Below are 25,253 nucleotides of genomic sequence, written 5' to 3' on the forward strand. Positions count from 1 at the left end.
TACTTTTATTGCTTTGTGCTCTTGATGAAAAGAAAATGGCAAAGGATTTTTAACACATAACTATGTACCAAGTTGGGAGAACTTTGTGGTATCTTTAATAAAATTTGAATAATCTAAAAAAAAAAAAAAATGTTGTTTGTATGATTTGTGTTGTTATTTTTAATTAAAAAATAAATCTTATTCCCCAGCAATTCAGCTTGTAACTGGAACATTTTTGCTGAAATTATATTGAAATCATATCTACTTCTAATTTCAGTCTAAAGCAAACGATTGCAAATTTTATAAAAATGTGATCAGTTTTGTCTGTCAGTCCAAGTACTTTGAATAAACATTTATTTTCTTCTTATTCTTTTTGTTTTGTTTGTAGCAATGTCGACAACATACACATTGAGGATCAAGACTGGAGAAAAGAAACACGCAGGAACAGATGCCAATGTCTTTGCGATTCTATATGGAGAGAATGACGACACAGGTGAAAATACACACAATCATCACTTCAATGAAATACAGAGTGTTCTTCACACTATCTGCTAACTGTTCAAATGGCTTTTCTTGGTTTCTTTCCCTCTATCCTCATGAACTAAACAGGACTCATTAACCTGAAAGCCTCTAAATCACACAAAAACAAGTTTGAGAAAGGAATGATCGATGAATTTATCGTGGAGGCCGTTGATCTCGGAGAACTCCAGAAACTGAGAATTGGCCATGACAACTCAGGTGAGTGTGACGGTCATTAAATGTGACCGAAACCACGTCTAAATGTGATCATGGACTGAGTGATAGCTGGGTTTGAATCAGGCTTTGTTTAGACAGGATTCGCTCGACTGCCTCTAAAAGCTGCTTGCAAACAGTTAGCAACCTGTCTGGTATTAAGTTGCTTTGGCAAAGGTACAGAAACGATCCTATCACATCGCTCTTAATGGCAGCTGTTGTTCTCGAGCCATTTGGAATAAATCACAAATGAACCTCTTACATTCCTGGACAGCAGTGATTAAATTGAGATCAAACGTTGCTTGTTTCTCCCATGTATTATGTATTATCTGAAACGGTGCTCACATACACTATATTGCCAAAAGTACCCTCCTTCTAATGAACAGTCATTTCACTACTTCAGTCATTTCCATGAGTACAAATCCTAATGTTAAAGCATATAATGATATTCTAGGGAATTCTGTGCTTCTAATTTTATAGCAACAGTTTGGACAGAACAGAGTCACACCAGAGGTGTTCAGCTGGGATCAGGACTTGGCTTTCTGCAGACCAGTCCAGTTCTTCCACACTGACTCAATCAATCATGTCTTTTTAACCCTGCCTTATGCACAGAGGCACTGTCATGTTAGAATAGAAAAGGATCCTGTCCAAACTGTTGCTATAAAATTAGAAGCACACAATTCACTAAATATTTTGAGATTGCTTAGAGGGATCGATTGCTTCAGTTTGTCCCTGTCTGTTGTGCTGCTGAGAGGTTTGCGTTTGTAGCTCCGCTTTTTTATTGAATCTTTACCTTACTTTCACTCTCTGTTGTTTAAAGTGATAATATATAACTTAATTCCCACCATATTTCTGGTATTATCTATCAAACTAATCTAACTAATTTGATCGTTCGCTTTTTAAAACCGTGAGTGCAGTGCATCAGCTGGTTAGCTTGTTACTCACGGTTCCATTCGCGTTTCTATTATTGTTTTCTTTTTTCTCGCTCCGTTTTCATTCCTCTCTCGCTCCGTTTTTCACGAGTTCATCAAACAACAGTGGTAAGTGGTAAGTTAAGTTGGTATCATTCATCAGTCACGGTGAGTAATGGCTTCTTCTCCTGCTATTGTTGTTTGCACTTCATGTCACATGTATAGTTTATCTCTCTCTGTCGGCGATGAGGGATTCACATGTGATAAATGCAAGGAAATAGTTAGGCTGACATTTACATTTACATTTACATTTATTCATTTAGCTGACGCTTTTATCCAAAGCGACTTACAATTGCTATATATATCTGGAGCAACTAGGGGTTAAGTGTCTTGCTCAGGAACACATTGGTGTCTCACAGTGGATTCGAACCCGGGTCTCTCACACCAAAGGCATGTGTCTTATCCCCTGCGCCATCACCACCCCGTATACAGGGGTGGTGATGACAGAGAAGGTTTCAGAATTAGAGACACGCATCCAAACTTTAGTTGAGGATAGTAAGAAATGTGAGGGCTGGTGATACTGCTTTGGATGCGACTAGCTCAGGGAGTCCTGTACATTGTTCGGTTCCGGTTGAGCCTGTGCAGCAGGGCAGCTGGGTGACTGTGAGGCGGCCTAGTCGCGGGTCCGTTCTGATCCGTTCCGATCAGAACATCAACCAGGTTCTCCGCACTCAGTGACACACCCACTGAGAAACCTGATGAAAGTGCTCTAGTTATTGGCGATTCTATTGTATGGAACTTGAAAATAGAGACACCAGCCACCATAGTCCATTGTTTACCGGGAGCCAGAGCGCCTGACATCTTGGCAAATTTAAAAGTGCTGGCTAATGTTAAACATAAATTCATTAAGATTGTTATTCACGTGCTAATGATGTTCCCCTTCGCCAGTCGGAGATCACTAAAAATAATGTTAAAGAGGTGTGTGAACTTGCAAGTACGATGTCAGGCACTGTAATATGCTCTGGTCCGCTCCCTGCTTACCGGGGTGATGAGATTCATAGCAGACTGACGTCACTCAATGACTGATTACTTTTCGTCTCTTCTATAAGAAAACAAACATAACCCCCGGTATTTATTCAATACAGTCATTAAATTAGCAAAAAATAAAGCATCAACAGGTGTTGGCATTTCCCAAAAGCACAGCAGTAATGACTTTATAAACTACTTTACTTCCAAGATCGATTCTATCAGAGATAAAATTGTAACCATGCAGCCGTCAGCTACAATATCGCATCAGATAGTGCACTATAGATCCCCTGAGGAACAATTTCAATCATTCTCTACTATAGGAGAGGAAGAATTATATAAATTTGTTAAATCATCTAAACCAACAACATGTATGTTAGACCCTATTCCGTCTAAACTACTAAAAGAGCTGCTTCCAGAAGTCATAGATCCTCTTTTGGCTATTATTAATTCATCACTGTCATTAGGATATGTCCCCAAAACCTTCAAATTGGCTGTTATTAAGCCTCTCATTAAAAAACCACAACTTGACCCCAAAGATTTAGTTAATTACAGACCGATCTCAAATATCCTTTTTCTGTCAAAGATACTAGAAAAGGTAGTATCCTCGCAATTATATTCATTCTTAGAGAAAAATAGTATCTGTGAGGAATTCCAGTCAGGATTTAGACCGTATCATAGTACTGACACTGCTCTCATTAGAGCTACAAATGACCTGCTTCTATCATTTGATCGTGGTTGTATCTCTTTATTAGTTCTACTGGATCTAAGCGCTGCGTTCGACACTATCGACCACAACATTCTTTTAAATAGACTAGAACACTTTGTAGGCATTAGTGGAAGTGCATTAGCATGGTTCAAATCGTACTTATCTGAACGCCATCAGTTCGTAGCAGTGAATGAAGAGGTATCATATCGATCACAAGTGCAGTACGGAGTACCTCAAGGCTCAGTACCAGGGCCGTTACTTTTCACGCTTTACATGTTACCCTTGGGAGATATTATCAGGAGACACGGTGTTAGCTTTCACTGTTGTGCTGATGATACTCAGCTCTATATTTCTTCGCGGCCCGATGAAACACACCAAATTGAGAAACTAACGGAATGCATAGTCAATATAAAAAACTGGATGACGAGTCATTTCTTACTGCTAAATTCTGAAAAAACAGAGGTGTTAATTATCAGACCTAAAAACCCCACATGTAATAACCTAGAACACTATCTAACACTTGACGGCTGCTCTGTCAATTCTTCTTCATCAGTTAGGAACCTAGGTGTGCTGTTTGATAGCAATCTTTCACTTGAAAGCCATGTTTCTAGCATCTGTTGGAACTGAACTGCTGGTTCGTTTGGCCAGAGGAGACTGAGCCTGCTTCTCCCAAGGTTTTTTTTCTCCATTCTGTCACCGATGGAGTTTTGGTTCCTTGCCGCTGTCGCCTCTGGCTTGCTTAGTTGGGGACGCTTCATTTCCAGCGATAATGTCGACCTGATTGCAAAGACACTATTTAAACTGAACTGAGCTGGACGATGACATCACTGAATTCAATAATGAAATGCCTTTAACTAAAAATCTTTTTTTTATCTTTTCATTTTACATTATTGACACACTATTTTCCTTTTTTGATATTGTGCAGTTGCTTTGACACAATTTACATTGTTAAAAGCGCTATATAAATAAAGGTGACTTGACTTGACTTAAAATATCATTATATGCTTTAGCATTAAGATTTGTACTCATGGAAATTACTAAAGTAGTCAAACCTGTTCATTAGAAGGAGGGGTCCTAATACTTTTGCCAATATAGTGTTTATCTAGATTTGCAGTCTCAGTGAGAACTCAAGTGTTTCTCATCAAATGATCTGAGCTGCTCTCCTCTTAATGTTATAGCTTTATACTCTTACTACAACACAACTATTGGCTCATTTATGTTTGTTTTTATTTCTCCTACGGAATTTTAGGAGAAACATCTGTACGAAATCTCTTCAACTTCATTCCCGAGAACTTGAGCCATAAAAGATCAACATCTGAGCAATAAAATAGGCATCTTGGATAGTTTTTTTCTCTAGCTGGACTGTTGCTTTAATTGTCTGTATTAGCTGGAGCATTACTGGAGATGATTGGGTCTGTGTTTTGCAGGAGGGTCGGCTGGATGGTTCCTGGACTGGGTGGAGATCGATGCTCCATCTCAAGGACAGAGGCTTCGTTTCCCATGTGGCCGCTGGTTGGACACAGGAGAAGACGATGGAGCCGTTGTCAGAGATCTGTATCCAGCGGAGCTACAGACTGAACTTTACACGCCATGTAAGAGACCGTGAACCGCTTTGTTTACAACCAAAGGACATGCAATGGATTAAAAAGAGATTATTTTATTATTGTTTGCTTCTATTGAACACTCTTTGGCATTTTTCTTACAAAACAGTAATAGATTGTAATCCAGATTTTTTTGTTCTGTCTTGTACAAATATCTAAACATTCTTAAATCAAGATGCATTTACTTCAGTAGCAAAATGACTTAAGATATTACAGTTTTTTTCAATTGCTAACATCCCTTTGTCTAATCTGTAGTCCCATTTTCAAAACTCTAAACGCAATTAACACCACATCCATCTGTTGTGACCATACCATTAACACAATTCATGCTGTTTTCACACAATATTCAGTCAATTAACACGTTTCTAAAATGCTTAAAATGTTCTTTTCACCCAAGCTTACCCCATACCAAAAATCATGGATCTTTCTTATCTTTTTTACAAATGCTTAAACACAGCATGACAGAAATTAAGACCTAATGTTCCAAAATTTAAATATAGTGTAAAGCCTCTACTTCTGCAACAAAAGCATCTTAAAAGAGCTACTTAGAATTATTTTAATTACTAATAATTGAGAAATAGCAGATTCCAATCTTACAGTAATGAATAATTCCAAGTCTTTCCCTACATGGCCATGTACAATAAAAAGGCACTCTCTGGATTGTGTTACGGTACGTGTGGTTGTAGAATAAATGAAGAGCACTCGACGAAGTGATGAGGAAACAGGAATCTTTTTAATAGGCTTCAACTCACTAATACCATTGAATAGCACACATACAGTCTCAGACAAAAGACTAGAGGAGAACTCAGGACTTTTAAAGGTACAACCAAACGAGGAAACTAGATAATTAACTCAAGACTGGTGAACAGGATGAACGATGATTAACTAATGACAGGAAACTAGACCAGGAAAAACCAAATAAGGGCAAAAGGGAAACTAAACAGAAACCAAACCGTGGCAGATTGGTTTTGAAATGAACTATTTGACTAACTGTGTGATGTAGGTGTGTTACGGTGTTAAGAGTTTAGAAAAGTATTGGTAAACGCTTGTTAGCAATTGAAAAAAACAAAGTCTTTCAATTATATTAAATGAAAAAAATGTATCAAAATTAAGCAAATTTATGCTTAAAAGAATTCCAAATATCTGCCAGTGGGGTCAGAAAAATAAACTTAATTCAAAGGGAAAACAGGAATTTTTATGACACCATTGGCAGATATTTTTTTCTTGTTTTAAACATAGATTCACTTAAATTAGAGAAATAAGAAAATAATTTTTGCAGTGTATTATAACAGTAAGTTTAGCATGAAAACATCTTTGTTTGGATCAGTGTTGTTTTAGTGTTTATTTTAGTAGTTTTGATTTGCTGTTTTATTTTAATTTTAGTTCAGGTTTTAGTCATTTTGTCAGTTATTGCATTTTTTTTAAATATATCTATTTTTTTTTTTCTTGTGTCATTTTTTTGTCATTTTTATGATTATTACTTTTTAAATAGGTTTATATATTTCTGTTTTATAACTTAATATATTTTGCCAATTCAAATACATCAAGTTAAACTAAATGAAAATGAGAAATGTTGCCTTGGCATCTAGCTTAAATAAACTAGTTTTTTGTATACTTTATTTTATTTCAATTAACATTTATTTTGTTTCAAGTAATGGAAATGTTGCTTACACTTTATTTTAAGGTGTTCTTGTTACAGTGTAATTATACATTTAACTACTGAGTAATATTAATTAACTGCATGTACCATATGGTTAGGATTTGGCTTAGAGTTACTTGCATGTAATTATGTATAATTTATTGTTATTACAATATTAAGTACATGTAACGTGTAACAAGGACAACTTAAAATAAAGTGTTACCGAAATGTTTTGTATAGTTTTAGTTAACGGTAATAATAACCCTGGTTTGGAGTCCAGCACGAAACCACAGATGAAGAAACTGCTCTTAATTTAGCTTTATATGACTATAAAACAGCCAGAGAGGTTTGTGTGCATGTGCTTCATCTTTTGGGTGAACGATCCCTATAGATTTGAATAATTGTTCGTGTCTTTCTCCTGTAGTCGTTCCCTATGAGATCACCACCTTCACGAGTGACGTGTTCGCTGCGGGGACGGATGCGGACGTTTTCATCGTTCTGTACGGTCAGAAGGGTCTGTGTACGCAGCAGAAGTACCTGTGTGTGAACAAGAGAGAACGACGCATGTACTTCGAGAGATCAGCAGAAGATATGTTCATTGTAGAGGTGAGCATCAGTCGGTCATCGCTATACAGCACAGAAATGCTCTCAGTCACTCAACGCTGTGCTTTTATTTCTCTCTGCCAAGCTTGAAGACATAGGGGACGTCATAGAGAAGATCCGCATCGGACACGATAACCAAGGGACGAACCCCGGCTGGCATCTGGACAGAGTGGAAATCAGAAGACTTTTGAGGAAAGGAAAGGTAACAGCATTCAGCCAGAAATCACTAATATTACAGAAAAGGAAGGAAGGAAAGGATGTGACGTGTGGCCAAGTATGGTATCCCATACTTGGGGTTTGTGCTCTGCATTGAACCCATCCAAGCGCACACACACAACAGTGAGAAGTGAGCACACACACACACACACACTGTGAACACACCCGGAGCAGTGGGCAGCCAATGCTGTGGCGCCTGGGGAGTTGGGGGTTCAGTGCCTTGCTCAAGGGTCTCACCTCAGTCGTGGTATTGAGGGTGGAGAGAGCACTGGACATTCACTCCCCCCATCTACAATCCCTGCCGGACCTGAGACTTGAACCCTCAAAATTCCGACTCTCTAACCATTAGGCCACGACTGCCCCAGGGTTCCTACGCAGTTTGGAATAGTATGGAATTTGATTTAAGTAATCCCCAAAAAGCATGGAAAAAAAGTAATTTCCAGACTTTTGTCCCTATTTAGTTTTTTTATCATAGAAAATTAAGAAGTTAATGGAAATAAATTAATTGAACAAGAAGTGTTTTCATGGCAGCTGTTTAATGATTCTTTAGTGATTGTCAAACACGATTGAGTGAATTCAAGGTGCACATTTTATTAGGCAAAATGCAGGTTATAAGAGTTTTGGATTTCTCATCATATTCTTAGTACCGAATTACATAGTGTCCAGGACCTTTGCAAAAATAAAAAATATAAAGACTTTTATATGCACGTGAGAAATCACCTATCGTGCCATCGGCCCCTTTTGTGGTGTGGGTTCTTGGCCTCCACAGAGTATGCGTTAAAGAGACCTAAGGTCTTGAAATATGACATACTGCCCTAACGAAAGCCAAATTTTGAACATCTTTTTATAGTACCAGTCTTTTTTTATAATCTCTTGAACTTGGCAAATAGGACGATGCACACAGCCGTATTATGCCATCAGCTCATTTTGTTTCATGGTTTCTCCATCACCACAGAGGATGTGTTAAATTGGACATTAGGCCTTGATATTTGAGGTACTAGCATAAGGAAAGCCACATTTTGAGCAAGTAGAGTTTTATAAATAGTTTTATTCATGGTGAGATGGCAGTGAATAGGTTAAATAGGCTTTATAAAAAATATCTAAAAAGTTTAAATGCGTAAGCATGCAAAACAATTCATGCACATGTGAATAGTGTCTCGAAGACACAAAGTTTCTTGTGTGCATGCAAAATTCAATTTTTATTATTATTGTAATTATTATTTTAGGGGCTCTGTATGTTGTCTCTTCAAGAAAATCAATGAAGAATATATTTACAGATGACTGTATTATATATGGAAGGCATTTTCTGCCAATTTTAAATCAATTTAATTATAAAAATTAAATGAAAGCCAGATTAACAATTTCATTATAGAAAATTATACGCGAAATATGTGCCAAAATATTTTTCAATCTATCAGGGACAATGCATTGTCACAGTGAAAGTGAAACGATTTCATTTCATTATCAATTTTGGCAGATATTTTGCCTATAGTTTTCTATAATGAAATTGTTAATTACATTTTTATAATTAAATTGATTTATTTAAAATTGGCAGATGATATCTTCCATACTATATACCAAATATAAAGCTGACAATAATGCTGTATGTACTGTTTATGTTAAGTATGGTCTGTTATTCTACTGAGAGGTTTGGAAATTTGAGTCTGCAAAAGTATGGATTTTGAAATGGAAAATGTGAACCGAATGTTGTCCAGGGTTCGGAGACGACCATCTTCCCCTGTGAACGCTGGCTGGCCAAGTCTGAGGATGACGGCGAGACGGTGAGAGAGCTGGTGCCTTCGGAGATCATCACGGAGAAGCTGCTGAGAGACGGGACGCTCAAACACAATGAGATCGAGGTGGAGGATGCTCTGGAGAGTATGTGACTGTCATACTGTACATTATTAGGATTTCAGTCCATTTATTTATTTCTAAAGCACAAATAAACACAAATATCCAGCTTTTGCCTATGCCCCATTATGCTATAGGAATAACGTCTGTTAAACTGTGAACAATCAGCAAAGGATTCCATCATTTTAACAGATAACAAATATTGCTTTAGAAACATTCCTGTAAACACTAGGGCTGGTTTTAACACAAATTTCATGATTTGATTCGATTATGCTTCACAAGCTTGTGATTCGATTCCATTCAATATAAATTATTTTTTATATACATCATGTACAGGACAAATTTTCTCAAGGAAAAAAAAAATCTGTCATCTAATGCTGTAATGCAATGTAGTCAGTTGGTACTACATTAATACTGAAATTTAAAATTATCTAAAAAATGGTAAATATGGTGCATATATTTAGCAGAATTATCCTCTCTAGAGTTCATTTCTCTAGCTGACTAACACGTTTTTGATCACTTTTTATGAGTTAATATAATTGTGACGTTACTTGAGATTGTTTACAAGCTGTTATAATTACATCTGTGCGCGGTTGAAACACTGATTGAGTGAATACATGAGACAGGATACGGATTTCAGTAAGTTGTACTCTATATTTTAACATACCTTCGGATGTTCATTCATGTTTATTTTGTGCTGTAACTGGTAATAAAGCGGAGGAGATGATCAGTCACTCCACATTAAACGGCATTTATTATTTGAATATTGCAATAAGATGAACAGAGTTTGACATCTCAGACTTTGGTTCATATCAAAAGTAACAAATCACAAAGCTTATTGTGGTTTATTGAACGGAAGGCGCAGTACAATGTTCTGTTTATTAACTGAATCTAGACTAATCAATTCTTAGGATTTAATAATTGATATTGTTTCATAATAATAAGAATCGATTAAAATCGAGAAATCAATTTGTTATTTGTAACCAGCCCTAGTAAACACTGAATTTAACTTCCAGCAGGTCCAGCAAACGCACGTCCTGATCTGTTCATCGGATCGCAAACATCTGATCCAATCTTATTAAAGCTTAACCGATCCCACTGATAGGAAGGCGCCAGGTCATTTAAGCATTAACAAACAGGCATGCACTTTAAAAACAGTTCTGTTACACACTGACACTGTCAACCAGTTAAGAGACATTTAAATCAGAGTAATGTATTTTCATTTAGGACCATTTCAATTGTGACATAAGGACTGGGTTATTCCATTATTTAAAGAATTACACAAATCTAAACGAGATGAAATGAAAGCATGGATAACTCAAGACTTGAATTTGGCTAAAACTATAAAATGAAAAACTTTACTTAGTAATATTCTGTATTATTCTATATAGTATATATTCATATTTTCAGTTTTTTATTATTATTATTAGCTTTAATTTATTTTTATTTCAGGTTTAGTTTTGAGTTTATTTTAATTTTGGTACTTCAGTATTTTAATATTCAAAATGTTAAATTAATATTATTTTAAGTACTTTAGTAATAAGTGCTACTTATTTTATTTTAGTTAGTTGCCAATGCAACATTTCCAATTTTCATAATTTTTTAATTTACACTGAAAAAAAATATTCATTGAATTTACTAAAAAAAAAAATTAAGGTAAGAGATATTTTAGCTACATTTAAATAAACAAATTTAGTTGACTAACTTTCGATATTTTTTCTTTATTTAAATATATTTTCCTGTTTCTTACTGTGACAATGCTTTGAAACAATCTGTATTGTATAAACGTGAAGAATAGTTTTAGTTAAGAATAACAACACTGGCTCAATAAACACATTTCAGCTGGAAATACATGCCAGAATTCATGTTGTGGTTTGTTTTCTATAATAACAGAATATTCTTGAAAGGTCACAGTGGTGTATCACACTTGTTGTCAATCATTAAAACACATGCTGATGTTTCTGCAGCTCACACGTATAAGGTGTCGGTGAGAACGGGTGACATGAACGGAGCTGGCACCGATGCCAATGTGTTCCTGACCATCTACGGAGATCTGGGAGACACCGGAGAACGCAAGCTCAGCAAATCTGAGAGCAACGGAAACAAGTTTGAGAGAGGAGCTGTAAGTCATGAAACCGGTTTCACTATCACATATACTCATAGTTACTGTTATATCTTTCTTGAAATACATTTCCTTGCAAAAAACACATATGGCAGCTAAAGAGGATGATGTAAAACCAGCTAGAACAGCAGTTTGCAACCTTTTTGACTCCAGGATTCAATAATATTCACAATAATATGTGTATCATTCAAAATAATATATTCTTCAGGAATACTGCTCTTATTAACCAATGAATTTACAGTACATGATTTACTGGATATTTTTAACAACATTATTATTTCCCTAACTTATAGGTCAAGAAATCTCACATTTCAAATTAGGCTTCTTCAAATATCCAGATTCCTCAAAAAAAAAAAAAAAAAAAAATTGTTGAGAGGGTGAATTAAAATAGAAATTATGTTGATTATTTTAATGTGGTTTTGTCTTATTGTAAATCATTTGAAGTCATCTTAACAGCCCTTGGTTGAGAAGCACTGACGTAGAAACAGGTTCCACAAAAGCAGCTTATTTCTAGATTCGACGACTAATACAATGAATAATAACCAGTGTTATTTTAGTATCAGTGAGATACTATTATTCTTTTTAGTAGTGCTGTCAAATGATTAATCGCATCCAAAATGAAAGTTTTTATTTACATAATATATGTGTGTGTGCTGTGTATATTTATTACTGTATGTATATACAAATACACACACCTACAATATATATTTTGAAAATATTTACATATATTTACATGTATATATTTATATTCATATAATTAATATTATATATAAATACATTTAATACATAAACATTTTTCTTATATATATATATATATATATATATATATATATATATATATATATATATATATATATATATATATATGCATGTATGTGTATTTATATATACTTAATAAATATATATATATATATGCAATTAATCGCGATTAATCGTTTGACAGCGCTACTTTTTAGTAATATTTTGAATTTTTTTACTTTTTTTATTATGTTTTAATATTTTACATTTTTATTTTTCATGTATTTTATTTTTTATATTTTTATTTAATTTAAAGTGTTATTATTTTTGTTCTTATTTTTTGTTTTGTTACATTAAGTTACATTACATCAAGTACTATGAAAATGAAATGAAAAATTGTTAATTTTATTTCTAGTGACACAATTGTCTAAATTATAATAACCCTGATAATACCCTTTTCATCTGAATTAGCAGAAGGAAAGTCAGTTTATTGTTTAGTGGTTTCAATTTTTAAAATTAAAAAGTAAAAATTTTTACATTTTTAAAATAGCTTCAGAACAGTTTTATAGCTATTAGAGCTGTGGCAATGAAAAACATTTATGTAGAAGAAGGAAATATTATCATCCATAAAGTCCATCAGACCCGTAACACACTCCACAAACCATCAAACCTCATTTAGAAGAAAATGAAAGCAGAGCATCATCAGCACCACAATGAAAGCAGTAACGTTAGCCAGCTCCAGATCAGCATTTCAGGATTCACTGCAGCTGTTTGTGTGCAGGTTGACAAGTTCAGCATTGAAGCCGTGGATCTGGGTCAGGTCTATAAGATCAGAATCCGGCATGATAATTCTCTGGCTGGAGCTGACTGGTATCTGGATCAGGTGGAGGTGGTGGATGTGGAGACAGAAGAGGTTTACATGTTCCTGTGTGAACGCTGGCTCTCCATTAAGAAAGAGGACAAGCGCATCGAGAGGACCTTCTTTGTCAAGGTAATGGAAATCTGACTTAATAAAAACTAGGGCTGTCGATTTAACTTGTCAATTAATTATGGAATAAATAAAGTGTTAAAATGCATTTAACACAGCGTCCCATCCAGACTCGTCTGTCATCTTTGATGCAGTTTCTGATGAACATGATGCAGGATGACTGACTGCGTGATGGAGCCTGTTACAATGCAGTTATATGAATCTAAAATTCAAGAAATGAGTGCAAAAAAACTAATCACCCTCTAATATGTGACCCTGCAGCACAAAAGCAGTCATCAGTAACACAGGTATATTTGTAGCAATACACAACAATACTCAATATTTAGATTTTTTTGCTCCCTCAGATTCCAGATTTTCTAATAGTTGTATCTCAGACAAATATTGTCTGATCATAACAAACCATACATCAATGGAGAGATTATTTATTCAGCTTATTTATTTTTATTAAAAAAATGGACCCTTATGACTGGTTTTGTGGTCCAGGGTCACATATTTATATCATATGATATAGTTTAGCAATATCACACCAGCAAAAGTGCTGTTTCTCCCCAATATCTGCATTACAGCAAATGTGATACTGAATTATACAACAGTTCAATAAACAAGAAGTTAGTACTATTTTACATTTTTACAGTTTTGATCGATTTAACAAAATAGTTCCAGTTGAAGCCACAGCAGAACTGTTTTGCATGTCTGAGCAACACACAGCGAGTGAGTCAATGATTCAGTGACGTGTTCAGAAAGACATTAGGTGTGTTCGACTTGAAGTGGCGTTGCACAGACCGATCATGTAGATATATTAAAGTAGCACGAGAGTGATTAGAGAGCAGACGAGAGAGCTTTTGAATGGTTTTCGCAGTACTAGTCGAACACTCCTAGTCACTTGCTTAGTTTCTGAACAAATGACCTGTTTGAATTGAATCAGTGATTCAGTGACTCATTCATAAAGACAGTCTATCGCTTCATTTCTGAGTGAATCTGTCTTTTCAAGGAATCGAGTGAGCCAAAGATTCAGTGACTCATTCGTTAAGACAGGCAATTATTTGTTTTATTTCTGAAGGAATTTGACATTTGAAAGAATCAGTTGAATGAATGAATGTTTTTTTTAAATCTCATTAAGACATTTTGACCTATTGTTGGTCAAATTTAATTTGGTCTAATTTAAAAAAACAAATAAAAGTTGAATCAAAATCTTTCTAAATCTACTTTTCTGTAATGTCTGTTCAGTGTTGAAATGACTTTAAATGATCTTTTGAGGGTTATTTCTCAGCCCAAATTGATTGACATTTCATGTAATTAATTAGATAAAAAAAATTTAATCAGCCCTAATAGAAACTTCATGAAAAAGTTAACACGCATAATTCACTGTCATGTTTTTCTGTTAGGGATACGAGGGTGAGAGGAACCCTCAGAACGCAAAGAAGAACATGCAGAACACTAAAGCAGGTCTGGACAGCAACATGAACAAGAAGAAGAAGAAGAAAAAGGCTGTTATTATGGAGGAGGGTCCGAGTAAGATCATACTTTATTCCAGTGATTCATTCTGAAGTCTTAGACAGTCAGAGATGGGTGGTTTAATGCTCAACATGTTATGAAATCAAGAGAAGGATTCAATAGCAGATAACCACAGTTTATTAGAGAGAAGAACAGTCACAAGGAGCAACAGAGCTCGTGCACAGCGTTGATAGGAGACGGATGCAGGGATGCAATGGGCAGCCATGTCCAACTGTAGGAAACAAAACGAGAGGAAGCACAGGAACACAGAGATACTCTGAGGATCTGACAATCAGCGTAGCGTTAACTGATCTTAAATAGCCCCAGTAACAAGTAACAGCTGGGGCAGATCAGCCCGTAATAACGAGCTGGACACATCCACTCATGCCACACACACCACAACAGACAAGCAAGATGAGACACTGATTCTATGAACCGTGACACAACATCTGTGTTTTGGCAGTGATCCCGTACCACTTCACAGTGTCCACCGGAGACGATCGTGATGCCAGCACCACCAGTCGGGTTTACATTATTATCTTGGGGCCCAACGATTTAGAAACGGAGCGACTGTGGCTGGATCTCACTGACGGGAAGACATGCTTCGCTGCCGGAGGAATGGAGCACTTCATGTGTTACGGACTAGACGTGGGTGAGATCAAGAGAGTTGAGGTGAGACTCGTGTTGTTTGATTTAAACACATCAAACAGAGGAGTGAACATTTACACTATTGTTCAACTTTTTAATGTTTCTGAAAGAAGTCTCTGCTGCTCATCCAGGCTCAAAATATACTGTAAAAATTGTGAAATATTATTACAGTTTAAATCAGCTGTTTTCTATGTGATTATGTGTTAAAGTGTAATATATTTCTGTGATCTGCAGCTGTATTTTCAGCATCATTACTGCAGTCTTCAGTGTCACATGATCTTCAGAAATCATAATAATTTACTGATCAACAAACATATCTGATTCTTATCAATGTTGAACACAGTCGTGCTGCACAATATTTTTTGTTGAAACTGTGATGCATTTTATTTTTCAGGATGCACAGATGAATAGAAAGTTCAAAAGAACAGCATTTATTTGAAATATAAATCTTTTGTAATGTCTTTACTGATCGATTTAATGCATCCTTTCAAGGTTGATTATAGTTAACCAAGACATACTTTAAATAAAATAAACATTAACTAAAATTTTATAAACTGAAAAAAATAAGAAAAAATAAAATTACTTTTGAAATGCAAAAATAAGTAATTATAACTAATACATAAATGAATAAAAATGTTCCAGGATTTAAAAAAATAAAAACTAAAACTTAAGTAAAACTTTGTTACTTAAGTGCAAAGTACAAAAAAGTCAAAGTACAAAAACAACAAACTAAATAAATTAAAACTAATTAATGAAAACTATATAGACATATAATTAAAGTGAAAACAGAAAATAATTCAAAATATCAACAAAAACTATATTATTTAGAAATTGTATACTTTGAACAGTAATGTAATGTTTGAACGAGGGGTGTGCAATATCAACAAAAAATTATATCTCAATATTTTCTGGGATTTTATGGCTAACGATAATTAGACGATATTCTGCTGAGTGTGTTATTGTGCTGGCATCTTAAGGACTGATGTGGACGGCTGACTCCTAAAGATTTGGATATTCTTCATATTCTGTGTGCTGGTCAGTTCACAGCAGTGAGAGAAATTAATCTTTTCCAATAAGTTTAAACTAATTTTTCGTTTTATGGGCATTTTTACCATTTATAAAGCCATTAAAAAAAATTATTTTTATTTTTAATTATCTTTGGAGTCAAATTCTTACATTTAATCAGTGAATTAGAATAATAAGACATTTGGGCTGTTACCAAGCAAATTAAATCAGTATCAATAAAATTCATCTTCACAATGCAGAGGAAACACAGAAGCTGCGTCTGAAGAGGTGTTTAGATGTATTTACACACTGTTTAATGCAGGACATGAATGCATTTAACCTGCAATTACAAATGTTTTCATATATTAAACATAAAACTTTGAATACTGATATTTGAAATGATTTAAATAATGAAAAGATACATTGAATGTGAAATTAAACCCACCAGTAGGTGGCAGCAAGTCACTGTTAATAAGTGAGTCATTGCGACTGAGCAGAATAATTGATTCATTCAGGAACAAAACAGTCCTGTGCCTGTGTTTGGAATTATTTTTGTTGTCAAAATAGCACAAAACATGAAATACGGTGTCTTAAACATAAGTGTCTTATTTAACTTCTTGCTAGTGTAAAAAGATCTAGTAATCATGGCTGCAGTAATTAATCAAACAATGTAGAAGAGCATCAGGAACAGCCGTGTTTGCATGTTACCTGATGCAGAAACGCTTCACCCGACGTATGATCATCAGTATCAGTTGATTGTCAGTGAGTTCTCGCTCCAGTGCTGATGTTCTGTCCTCAGTTGGGTCATAACGGAGCGACTCCCGAGAGCTGCTGGCTGGTGGACCAGCTGTCGGTGGCCGTTCCCACCAAAGGCATTCAGTACAACTTTCTGTGCAAGTGCTGGCTGGCCAAAGACAGAGGAGACGGTCTGACGGCCAGAGTCTTCAACATACTGGACGCCACCACCATCAGCATCATCCGGAAGGTCCAGACCCTTATGATCAGTCTGAAGGTCTCTGTGTGTAGATGCTAGGGCTCATATTCTGGCTGTTGTTCAGGTGGTTTTTGAGGTGACGGTGGTCACCGGTGACACTCAGAATGCAGGAACGGACACCAACATCTTCATAACCGTGTTTGGAGCCAATGGGAGCATGGAGGAGATGCTCCTCGCCAAACATGAGGACAGGTACCTATTTACCACAATCACCATCATTCATATTTAGCTTTTTGTTCATATTTTGAATTAGATTTTATTTTCATATTTTCGGTTTTCATATTGATTTGACATTTTTTGTAATTTTGTTTATATATATATATTTTTTTAAATCTCTATATAGTTTCTATTTTATTTAGTACATCAAGGTAAAGTGAAAATGAAAATGTTGACTTGGCTGAAATAAGTTTAAGTTCGTATAATTTTATTTCAGGTAACATTTATTTTATTTCAGTTTTTACTGTTTAAGTTTCTTTTTTAATATTTTGAATTAATTTTTATATTCATATTTTCCATTTTAATTTCATAGCAATTTCACTTAAAGTTTATACTATTTCTAGTCACAAAAATAGTTTACATTTGTAGTTTATTTCACTTAATGTTTATTTTATTTCAAGTAATGACATTTTTAGAGTTAGTTTTTAATATTTTGAATTAGTTTTTATTTTCCATTTTCACTTCAAAGTTTGCTTAATTTTGTCTTTTTGTCATTTTTATGACTTTTAGTGCATCAAGTTAAACTAAATGAAAGCGAGAAATGCTACATTGTCGACTAGCTGAAACTAAATATTCATTTTTATCTTAACATTTATTTTATTTCAAGTAATGGAAATATATTTTATGGTTTATCTTTGATCATTTTGTCTTATGTTTTGTTTTGAATGATTTTATAAATGTATTTTCATTTTATTATTTTAGTTTTAGTTTTAGTAATTCTGTTGTGCATTTTTGTCATTTTTATTAGTTTAATAAATCGAAATGTATAGTTTTTATTAATTTTTATTTCAGCTGATTTATGATTTATTTCAGTGATTTTATTGCATCAGGTTAAATGAAACAAAGAGAATTACTGCTTCGGGAAATAGCTGTTGTGTGTTTTTTGTTTCAGTTCAAATTTATTGTATTTTAAGTAACGAAAAAAAGGATTTTGTGAAAATGTTTCGTCAACTTTTAAAAAAAAAAGTTTTTAGTTTTAGTTAACGCTAATAACCGTGGTTTGTGGTAGGTTTGAAAGAGGACAGGAAGACACGTTTAACCTGGAGATCGACGACATCGCGCCTCTAAAAAAGCTCCGCGTTCGCATCGACGGGACAGGAAGCCGTCCTGATTGGTTCCTCGACAAGGTCAGTCTGTGATCCGAGCATCTAATGAAACTCGAGCAGCTCACATCCTGTTCGGAGAGTCTTTTAATCAGGTTTCCAGGTTAATCACAACATAATGAATGAAACTCATTAAGGGCACGACTGTAAACATGTTGTTTGTTCCTGTCACATGACCCAGATAATCATGAGACACCTGAGCACGGAGGAGGTGTATGTTTTCACCTATGAGGAGTGGCTCTCCAAGACCAAAGGACCCAAGAGGGCCAAGGTCTGTGAACTTCCTGCGCTCGTGGACGACGAGGAGATGGTGGAGAAAACCACATACACCATCCAGGTTAAAACCAGTGACATCGCTGGTAGGTGTAACGAGTAAACATGATGCACGCTACAATATTTCTATGAATATATCTCTGACAGAGACTATCAGCCAATCACTGTGTGCATAGTTGATAAGCATGATGACATCATCCATAGCAACGAGGTAAACCCCGCCCCCTTACTCTGAGTTTAAGACTTCTCTCTCTTCCTCAGTACAAGTTTGTCTCAGCAGCTTTGTGAATAGCTTTAAGAGAAAACTTTTACTGCTATTTAGGAGCACTCTTGGTGGTGAGATCAAATGTGTCGTGAATACAGGCCCTGATTGTCAGACTGACTGGTTACTAAACAGATCAACATCATATCAAGGATACTATTGTTCACTAAAACTACAACCATAAAAAACAACTGTTTTCATTACTTACTTACAATATATGTTAACTGGGGGAAAAAACATTTCAGTTAATTCCTAAAGAAACACCTAATTTTCATTTAGTTCAACTTGAAAAATAAAATAAAATTAATATAACTTATAGATTAAAAAAAACTAATAAAATTACAAAAACAAATAGAATTACAGTAAAATAAAATGGAAAATATTAAAATAAAAACTAATTCAAAATTAATTCAAAATGAAAAAAAAAACTTAAAACAGAATTGTTTTTTTTTTTTTTTTTTTTTTTTTTCCAAGTAAAGTGAAATAAAAGAATTTAAAGTGTAACTTAATTCTGCTTGTTGCCAAGGTATGTATTAAAATAACTAAAACTGAAGTAGAATTTAATAAAGAATTATATAGATATTAAAAAAACTAATAAAAATTAAAACACAACAAAATTACTAAAACTAAAACTAAAATGTAACAATAGAAGCTATAATAGTGCCTCAGTGCTAATGAATGAACACTGGTTCCTATTGATTACAGACTCTGCAGAATCTAAACCCTGAGATCTTGTGAGGTTACAGGAGTCTCAGGAGAATAATCTGAGAAAGGAAATAAAATACTCCATGTGCTCTCCACTCAATCTCATGGCTGTCAGGAGAAAGCTGCGAGATATTAAAGAGATGTGATTATAATCATGCTGCTCTTCTATAGATGCACAACCATATTCTCATGTCGTTTGGCAGCCGCTGGCACCGATGCCAATGTGTGTCTGATCGTGTTCGGGGAAAACGGCGACTCGGGAACGCTGGCACTGAGAGAATGCAGCAACAGGAACAAATTCGAACGCAATCAGGTGGATGTTTTCCGTTTCGGGGATATTTTGAGTCTGGGCGAGCTGTCCAAGGTCCGAGTGTGGCACGACAACAAGGGTGAGAAACATTCTGTGTGTGTGTGTTTGTGTGTGTGTGTGTGTGTGTGTTTGGCCATTTCTATAACACCAGAAAGCAGGACACTATTCAGTGAAGACGGGATAAAAACTGACTGAAAAATAATACTAAAACAGTTTATGTGTCTCTGCAGCACAAAAGCAGTCATGAGTAGCACAGATATATTTGTAGCAATAGCCAACAATACATACAACAATACACAATATCATTAGGATATTAAGATCATGTTCCATGAAGATATTTAGTAAATTTCCTACCGTAAATATATCAAAACTTCATTTTTGATTAGTAATATGCATTACTAAGAACTTCATTTGAACAACTTTAAAGGAGATTTTCTCAGATTCCAGATTTTCTAATAGTTGTATCTCAGACAGATATTGTCCTATCATAACAAAACCATACATCAATGGAAAGATTATTTATTCAGCTTTCAGATAAATGATGTATAAATGTATATAAACATATAGATTTAAAAAAATTGACCCTTATGACTGGTATTGAGGTCCAGGCTCACAAATACTTCTAAACACTTAAAGGAACAGTTCACCCAAAAATGTACATTTGCTGTTAATTTACTCACCTCAGGCCATCCAAGATACAGATGAGTTTTGTTCTTCAGTAGAAAAGTAAAGAAGATTTTAAGCTGAAACCGTGGTCCTTGGTGATTCATAAAATGCAAGTCAGCAGCTACCGGTTTTTGAGAATATAAAAAAAGCATTTTAGGCAACACAAAATTAATACCCATGGCTCCTGATGATATATTGAGGTCTTATGAAGCGAAGTGATCAATCTGTGCAGGAAACTCAACATTATTTACAGCATTATTACTTGTAAACCACTGTTTAATGCAGTTCAGAGATGCCATCAATGCATTTACACTGCAGTCGCAACACTGGAAAAAATATACTGAATTTTTTAAGGTATGTGATTGCAAACAATTTATTTTAGCCACATTTAAAAAAAAAAAAAAAATTCTAGTTAACTAAATTTGTTTATTTGAATGCAGCTAAAATAAATTGATTGCAACCACATACCTTAACAAAAAGTAAATTCAATGATTTTTTATTTTTTTCAGTGCAACTTTTAAGTATCACATAGATTGAATATAGAACTATGAAATTATACTTGAAATATGAATATTAAACGGCGGCAAATAAGTGAAACATTGATTTACTAATTCAAAGCTTGATTCATTGATTCATTCAAAACGGCTGATTCATTAAAGAATAAAGTGATGAAGTGCTGATTTCTGAACCATGTGCAAGTATACTGTTCTTACTATTTCTGCCTTAGAAAGATATGCTGAAATACTAAGAGTAGGACACCAGCATGCAGTTTTGAATTTAGCAGCTTTATGATTGGCTTGTTGAATCATTGACTGACGTTTTGTTCAAAAATGCTGAATTGTTCAGGAACGAAACCATTGTGTTGATCAGAGGTGAAATGATTGCTGAAACAGAGCAAAATTTACAATATTGTGTCTAAACTGTACGTTACTGTGATGAGGTCCGGCTCCTGGATGGCATCTGGAGTATGTCGATGTGAAGGACGATCTGATGGATCAAACCTTCCGCTTTCCCTGCGACCGGTGGCTGGCCAAAAGTGAGGATGACGGGCAAATCATGAGGGAACTGGCATGTGCCAATAACGACATTCTGGATCTCAGTGACAAGACCAGTAAGAGAAGAGCGTTTCCTGTGTGTGGAACTCACGGGCAGTGTGTTTATTTTGTGCATTCAAATTTTCTTTGTCATGTCTTTTCAGAATATGAAATTGAGATCACAACAGCCAACTCTGAAGATGCCGAGACGAAGGAGAATGTCTGGATCATTCTGGAGGGGAAAAAAGGACGTTCAAAGGAGTTTATGATGGAAAACTCGAAGAAGAAGAAGTTTTTGCGGTATGTACAATGTCCCAGTTACACGCAATGTAATTTTAGCCAATGTTACATATAACTAACCAAAGCAAAAAAAAAAAAAAAAAATATATATATATATATATATATATATATATATATATATATATATATATATATATATATATATATATTTATTTATTTATTTATTTATTTATTTTTATTTTTTTTTCAGCTAGGCAACATTTCTCAAATTTCAGTTTCTTAGAAATACAAATGAATAAAAACTATATAGACATATTTAAAAAATATAATAATTAATATAATAAAAATAGCAAATACCAATAAAAATAACTAATCACAAATAATCCTAAAACGAAAAAGAAAATGGAAAATATAAAAATATTTACATATTTAAAAACTTTAACTTTTATTTTTCGTTTAGTTTAACTTGATGTACTAAAATAACTAAAACGGCAATATACAGTAAATAGCCAAACTATATAGACGTATTAATAAATAAAATAAAAATAATTTTCAAATAACTACTAATAATAAAAAAAACTAATAATCACAAATAATCCTAAAACGTTAACTAAAATTGAAAAGTGGAAAATATTAAATTCTAAATTCAAAATATTAATAAAAATGTATTAACTTGTTTCAGCTAGTTGCTAAGGCAACATTTATCATTTTAATTTAGTTTAACTATGTACTAAAATAACTCAAACTGAAACAAAAATACATTTACATGACGTATTTAGACATATTTTTAAAACATAAAATATAAAAATATCTCCTAATAATAAAAAGAGCAAAAAAATTCTAAAACGTTGACTAAATTGAAAAAGAAAATGGAAAATATAAAAATGTTCAAATATTTAAAAACTTAAACTTTTGTTTGTTTTTCATTTTCGTTTAGTTTAACTTAATATACTAAAATAACTAAAACTGAAATACTGTAAATAGCTAAAAACTATATAGATGTATTAATAAAATAAAAATAATTTCAAAATAACTGCTATAAATAAAAAGTAAACAAAGTATAAAATAAAATTCAAAATATTAATAAAAACTATAATAGTATATCAATGATATGAAAATAATCCAGATTATCATTTAGACCTGTCCAAATGTCCAATAACTAAAGAAAACACATTTTTGGAGTGACAAACATCAAAAATAAATGACCATTAAACAATAGAGACTGAATATATTATTATTAGATTATTAGATTATTATTAATATTAGATGACTAATAACGCATCATAATCTGACTCCGTTTCAGAGGTGCCACGGATTCATTCGAGTTTTCCTCTAAAAATGTGGGCGAGATCGTCGGTATTTGTTTGGGCCACATAACGAAGGAGAAGAAGGTGAAGAATGAGTCTTTCTGGCACGTGCAGGAGGTGGTGATCACGGAGAAAGAGCTGAGAAACAAGTGAGTTCACATCTGAAATTAGGAATGCACGATATTATCGGAGCGTTATTGGAATCGGCCGATAAAGGTTCAAAATGTAAACATTGGCTGATTTGAAAAATGATGCCGATATGCCTTGCCGATAAGACGGATAGCTCACATGTGCTCAGGGTGTGATCGTGATAAGATTACATCAACGGTGTGGTTATTCTTGAAGCCGAATTTTTCTGTAATGAGGATTCGATTTATTCTTTTGGATTGCTGCATTTAATTTGAGAAATCATATAGAACGATGCGTCCGGTGTGTGAGAGTCAACAGGTTCTAGTGCATCCGGTAAGGTGTTTTATTTACTTAGGGGCGCTGTTGGCTTACTTGTAATAAAATTAAAGTAAAATCCACAAATAAAATGTTAAGGTTTCAGCTACATCTGTCTGAGAAAAAAAACAAAAAACAGCCGAGATTAGTTATTTTCAAGGCTTTCAATGTACTCTCATTAAAAAAAGAAATTTAGTAATGTTTATTACTTCTACACTGCAAAAATTATTTTCTTAGTATTCTGTTTTCTAGTATAAATATCTAAACATTCTTGATTCAAGATGCATTTGCTTGACAAATAAAATGATTTAAGATATTAAGTTTTGTTTTCTAAAAAACTATCAATTTTTTTTTAGTTTTTGCTTAAAACAAGCACAAATATCTGCCAATGGGGTAAGAAAAATAATCTTATATTCAAAGGCTAAACAAGATATTTTTTTTACCTCATTAGCAGATATTTTTGCTTGTTTTAAGGAAAAACTAACGTTTTTTTATATTTTTTTTTACAGAAAACAAGACATAATATCTTAAATCTTTTCACTTGTCCAGTAAATGCATCTTGATTCAAGAATGTTTAGATATTTATACTAGAAAACAAGACAAAAACACTGAGTAAGAGAATCATTTTTTGCAGTGTAACAAATTCGTTTTTGGTCAAAACTAAGCAAAATTAAAAATACTTTGTTTATAATTTCTGCACAGGAGAGATTTGGTGTTGTTTCAAAACAAAGGGAAATTGGCATCGGCTACCGTCCAGAATAATTTGCTAAATATTGGTATATCGGATATCGGCAAAAATCGAATATCGTGCATCCCTATCTGAAATCCTGCTCCGAGCATCATTCTCTCGGTTTATCCTCCGCAGATCCTACTTCACATGCGACGCTCGGATTCCGCTGGCGGCCAAGAAAGATGAGTTCATGACGTTTGAGTGCACCAAAACCGTGGAGAGCTTCGCCAGCAAAGTGCGCAGTCTGGTTCCTGTCAAATACGAGATCATCGTCATCACCGGAGACGTGAAGGGCGCCGCCACCGACGCCAACGTCTTCATCACGCTCTACGGCGTCAACGGAGACTCTGGGAAGCGAGCGCTGAAGGGGAAGTACAGGAACCTGTTTGAGAGAGGACGGACAGACCGCTTCTTGGTAGAGATGCTGGATCTGGGCGAACTCTTGAGGATCAGAGTGGAGCACGATGATAACGGCTCTTCATCCGGATGGTACCTGGAGTGCGTGGAGGTCACCAACACCGCCAACTGGGTGACCACCATCTTCGTCTGCGGAAAGTGGCTGGACAGAAATAAAGCAGATGGACAAACTCACAGAGTGCTGTATCCAAAATATTAATTAACTAAAGACGTTTCAGAAATCACACACTATGGGATAAAGCAGTTTGTACTTTTTTAAAGAAATTCAAATAAACGTCATTTTTACTGAG

The 25,253-nt window shown here is 34.4% G+C and overlaps 1 protein-coding gene across 1 annotated transcript in view; it reads left to right on the top strand.

The window, feature by feature from the left end:
• The window catches only part of LOC306849604 (lipoxygenase homology domain-containing protein 1-like), a 41,369-nt gene extending 16,116 nt beyond the window's left edge, over positions 1–25,253 (top strand). Inside the window, exons 19-37 of the mRNA XM_079384767.1 lie at positions 368–472; positions 589–717; positions 4,785–4,949; positions 7,022–7,203; positions 7,286–7,402; positions 9,132–9,294; positions 11,235–11,389; positions 12,909–13,118; positions 14,501–14,627; positions 15,073–15,281; positions 17,062–17,247; positions 17,321–17,448; positions 18,482–18,599; positions 18,757–18,934; positions 20,019–20,204; positions 21,732–21,902; positions 21,990–22,125; positions 23,369–23,521; positions 24,682–25,253. Coding sequence (XP_079240893.1) covers positions 368–472; positions 589–717; positions 4,785–4,949; positions 7,022–7,203; positions 7,286–7,402; positions 9,132–9,294; positions 11,235–11,389; positions 12,909–13,118; positions 14,501–14,627; positions 15,073–15,281; positions 17,062–17,247; positions 17,321–17,448; positions 18,482–18,599; positions 18,757–18,934; positions 20,019–20,204; positions 21,732–21,902; positions 21,990–22,125; positions 23,369–23,521; positions 24,682–25,162 — 3,299 coding nt within the window. The 3' untranslated portion in view covers positions 25,163–25,253. The remainder of the gene's footprint in view (positions 1–367; positions 473–588; positions 718–4,784; positions 4,950–7,021; positions 7,204–7,285; positions 7,403–9,131; positions 9,295–11,234; positions 11,390–12,908; positions 13,119–14,500; positions 14,628–15,072; positions 15,282–17,061; positions 17,248–17,320; positions 17,449–18,481; positions 18,600–18,756; positions 18,935–20,018; positions 20,205–21,731; positions 21,903–21,989; positions 22,126–23,368; positions 23,522–24,681) is intronic.

This window comes from Barbus barbus, assembly GCF_936440315.1.
Source record: "Barbus barbus genome assembly, chromosome: 29".
Classification (NCBI taxonomy): domain Eukaryota; kingdom Metazoa; phylum Chordata; class Actinopteri; order Cypriniformes; family Cyprinidae; genus Barbus; species Barbus barbus.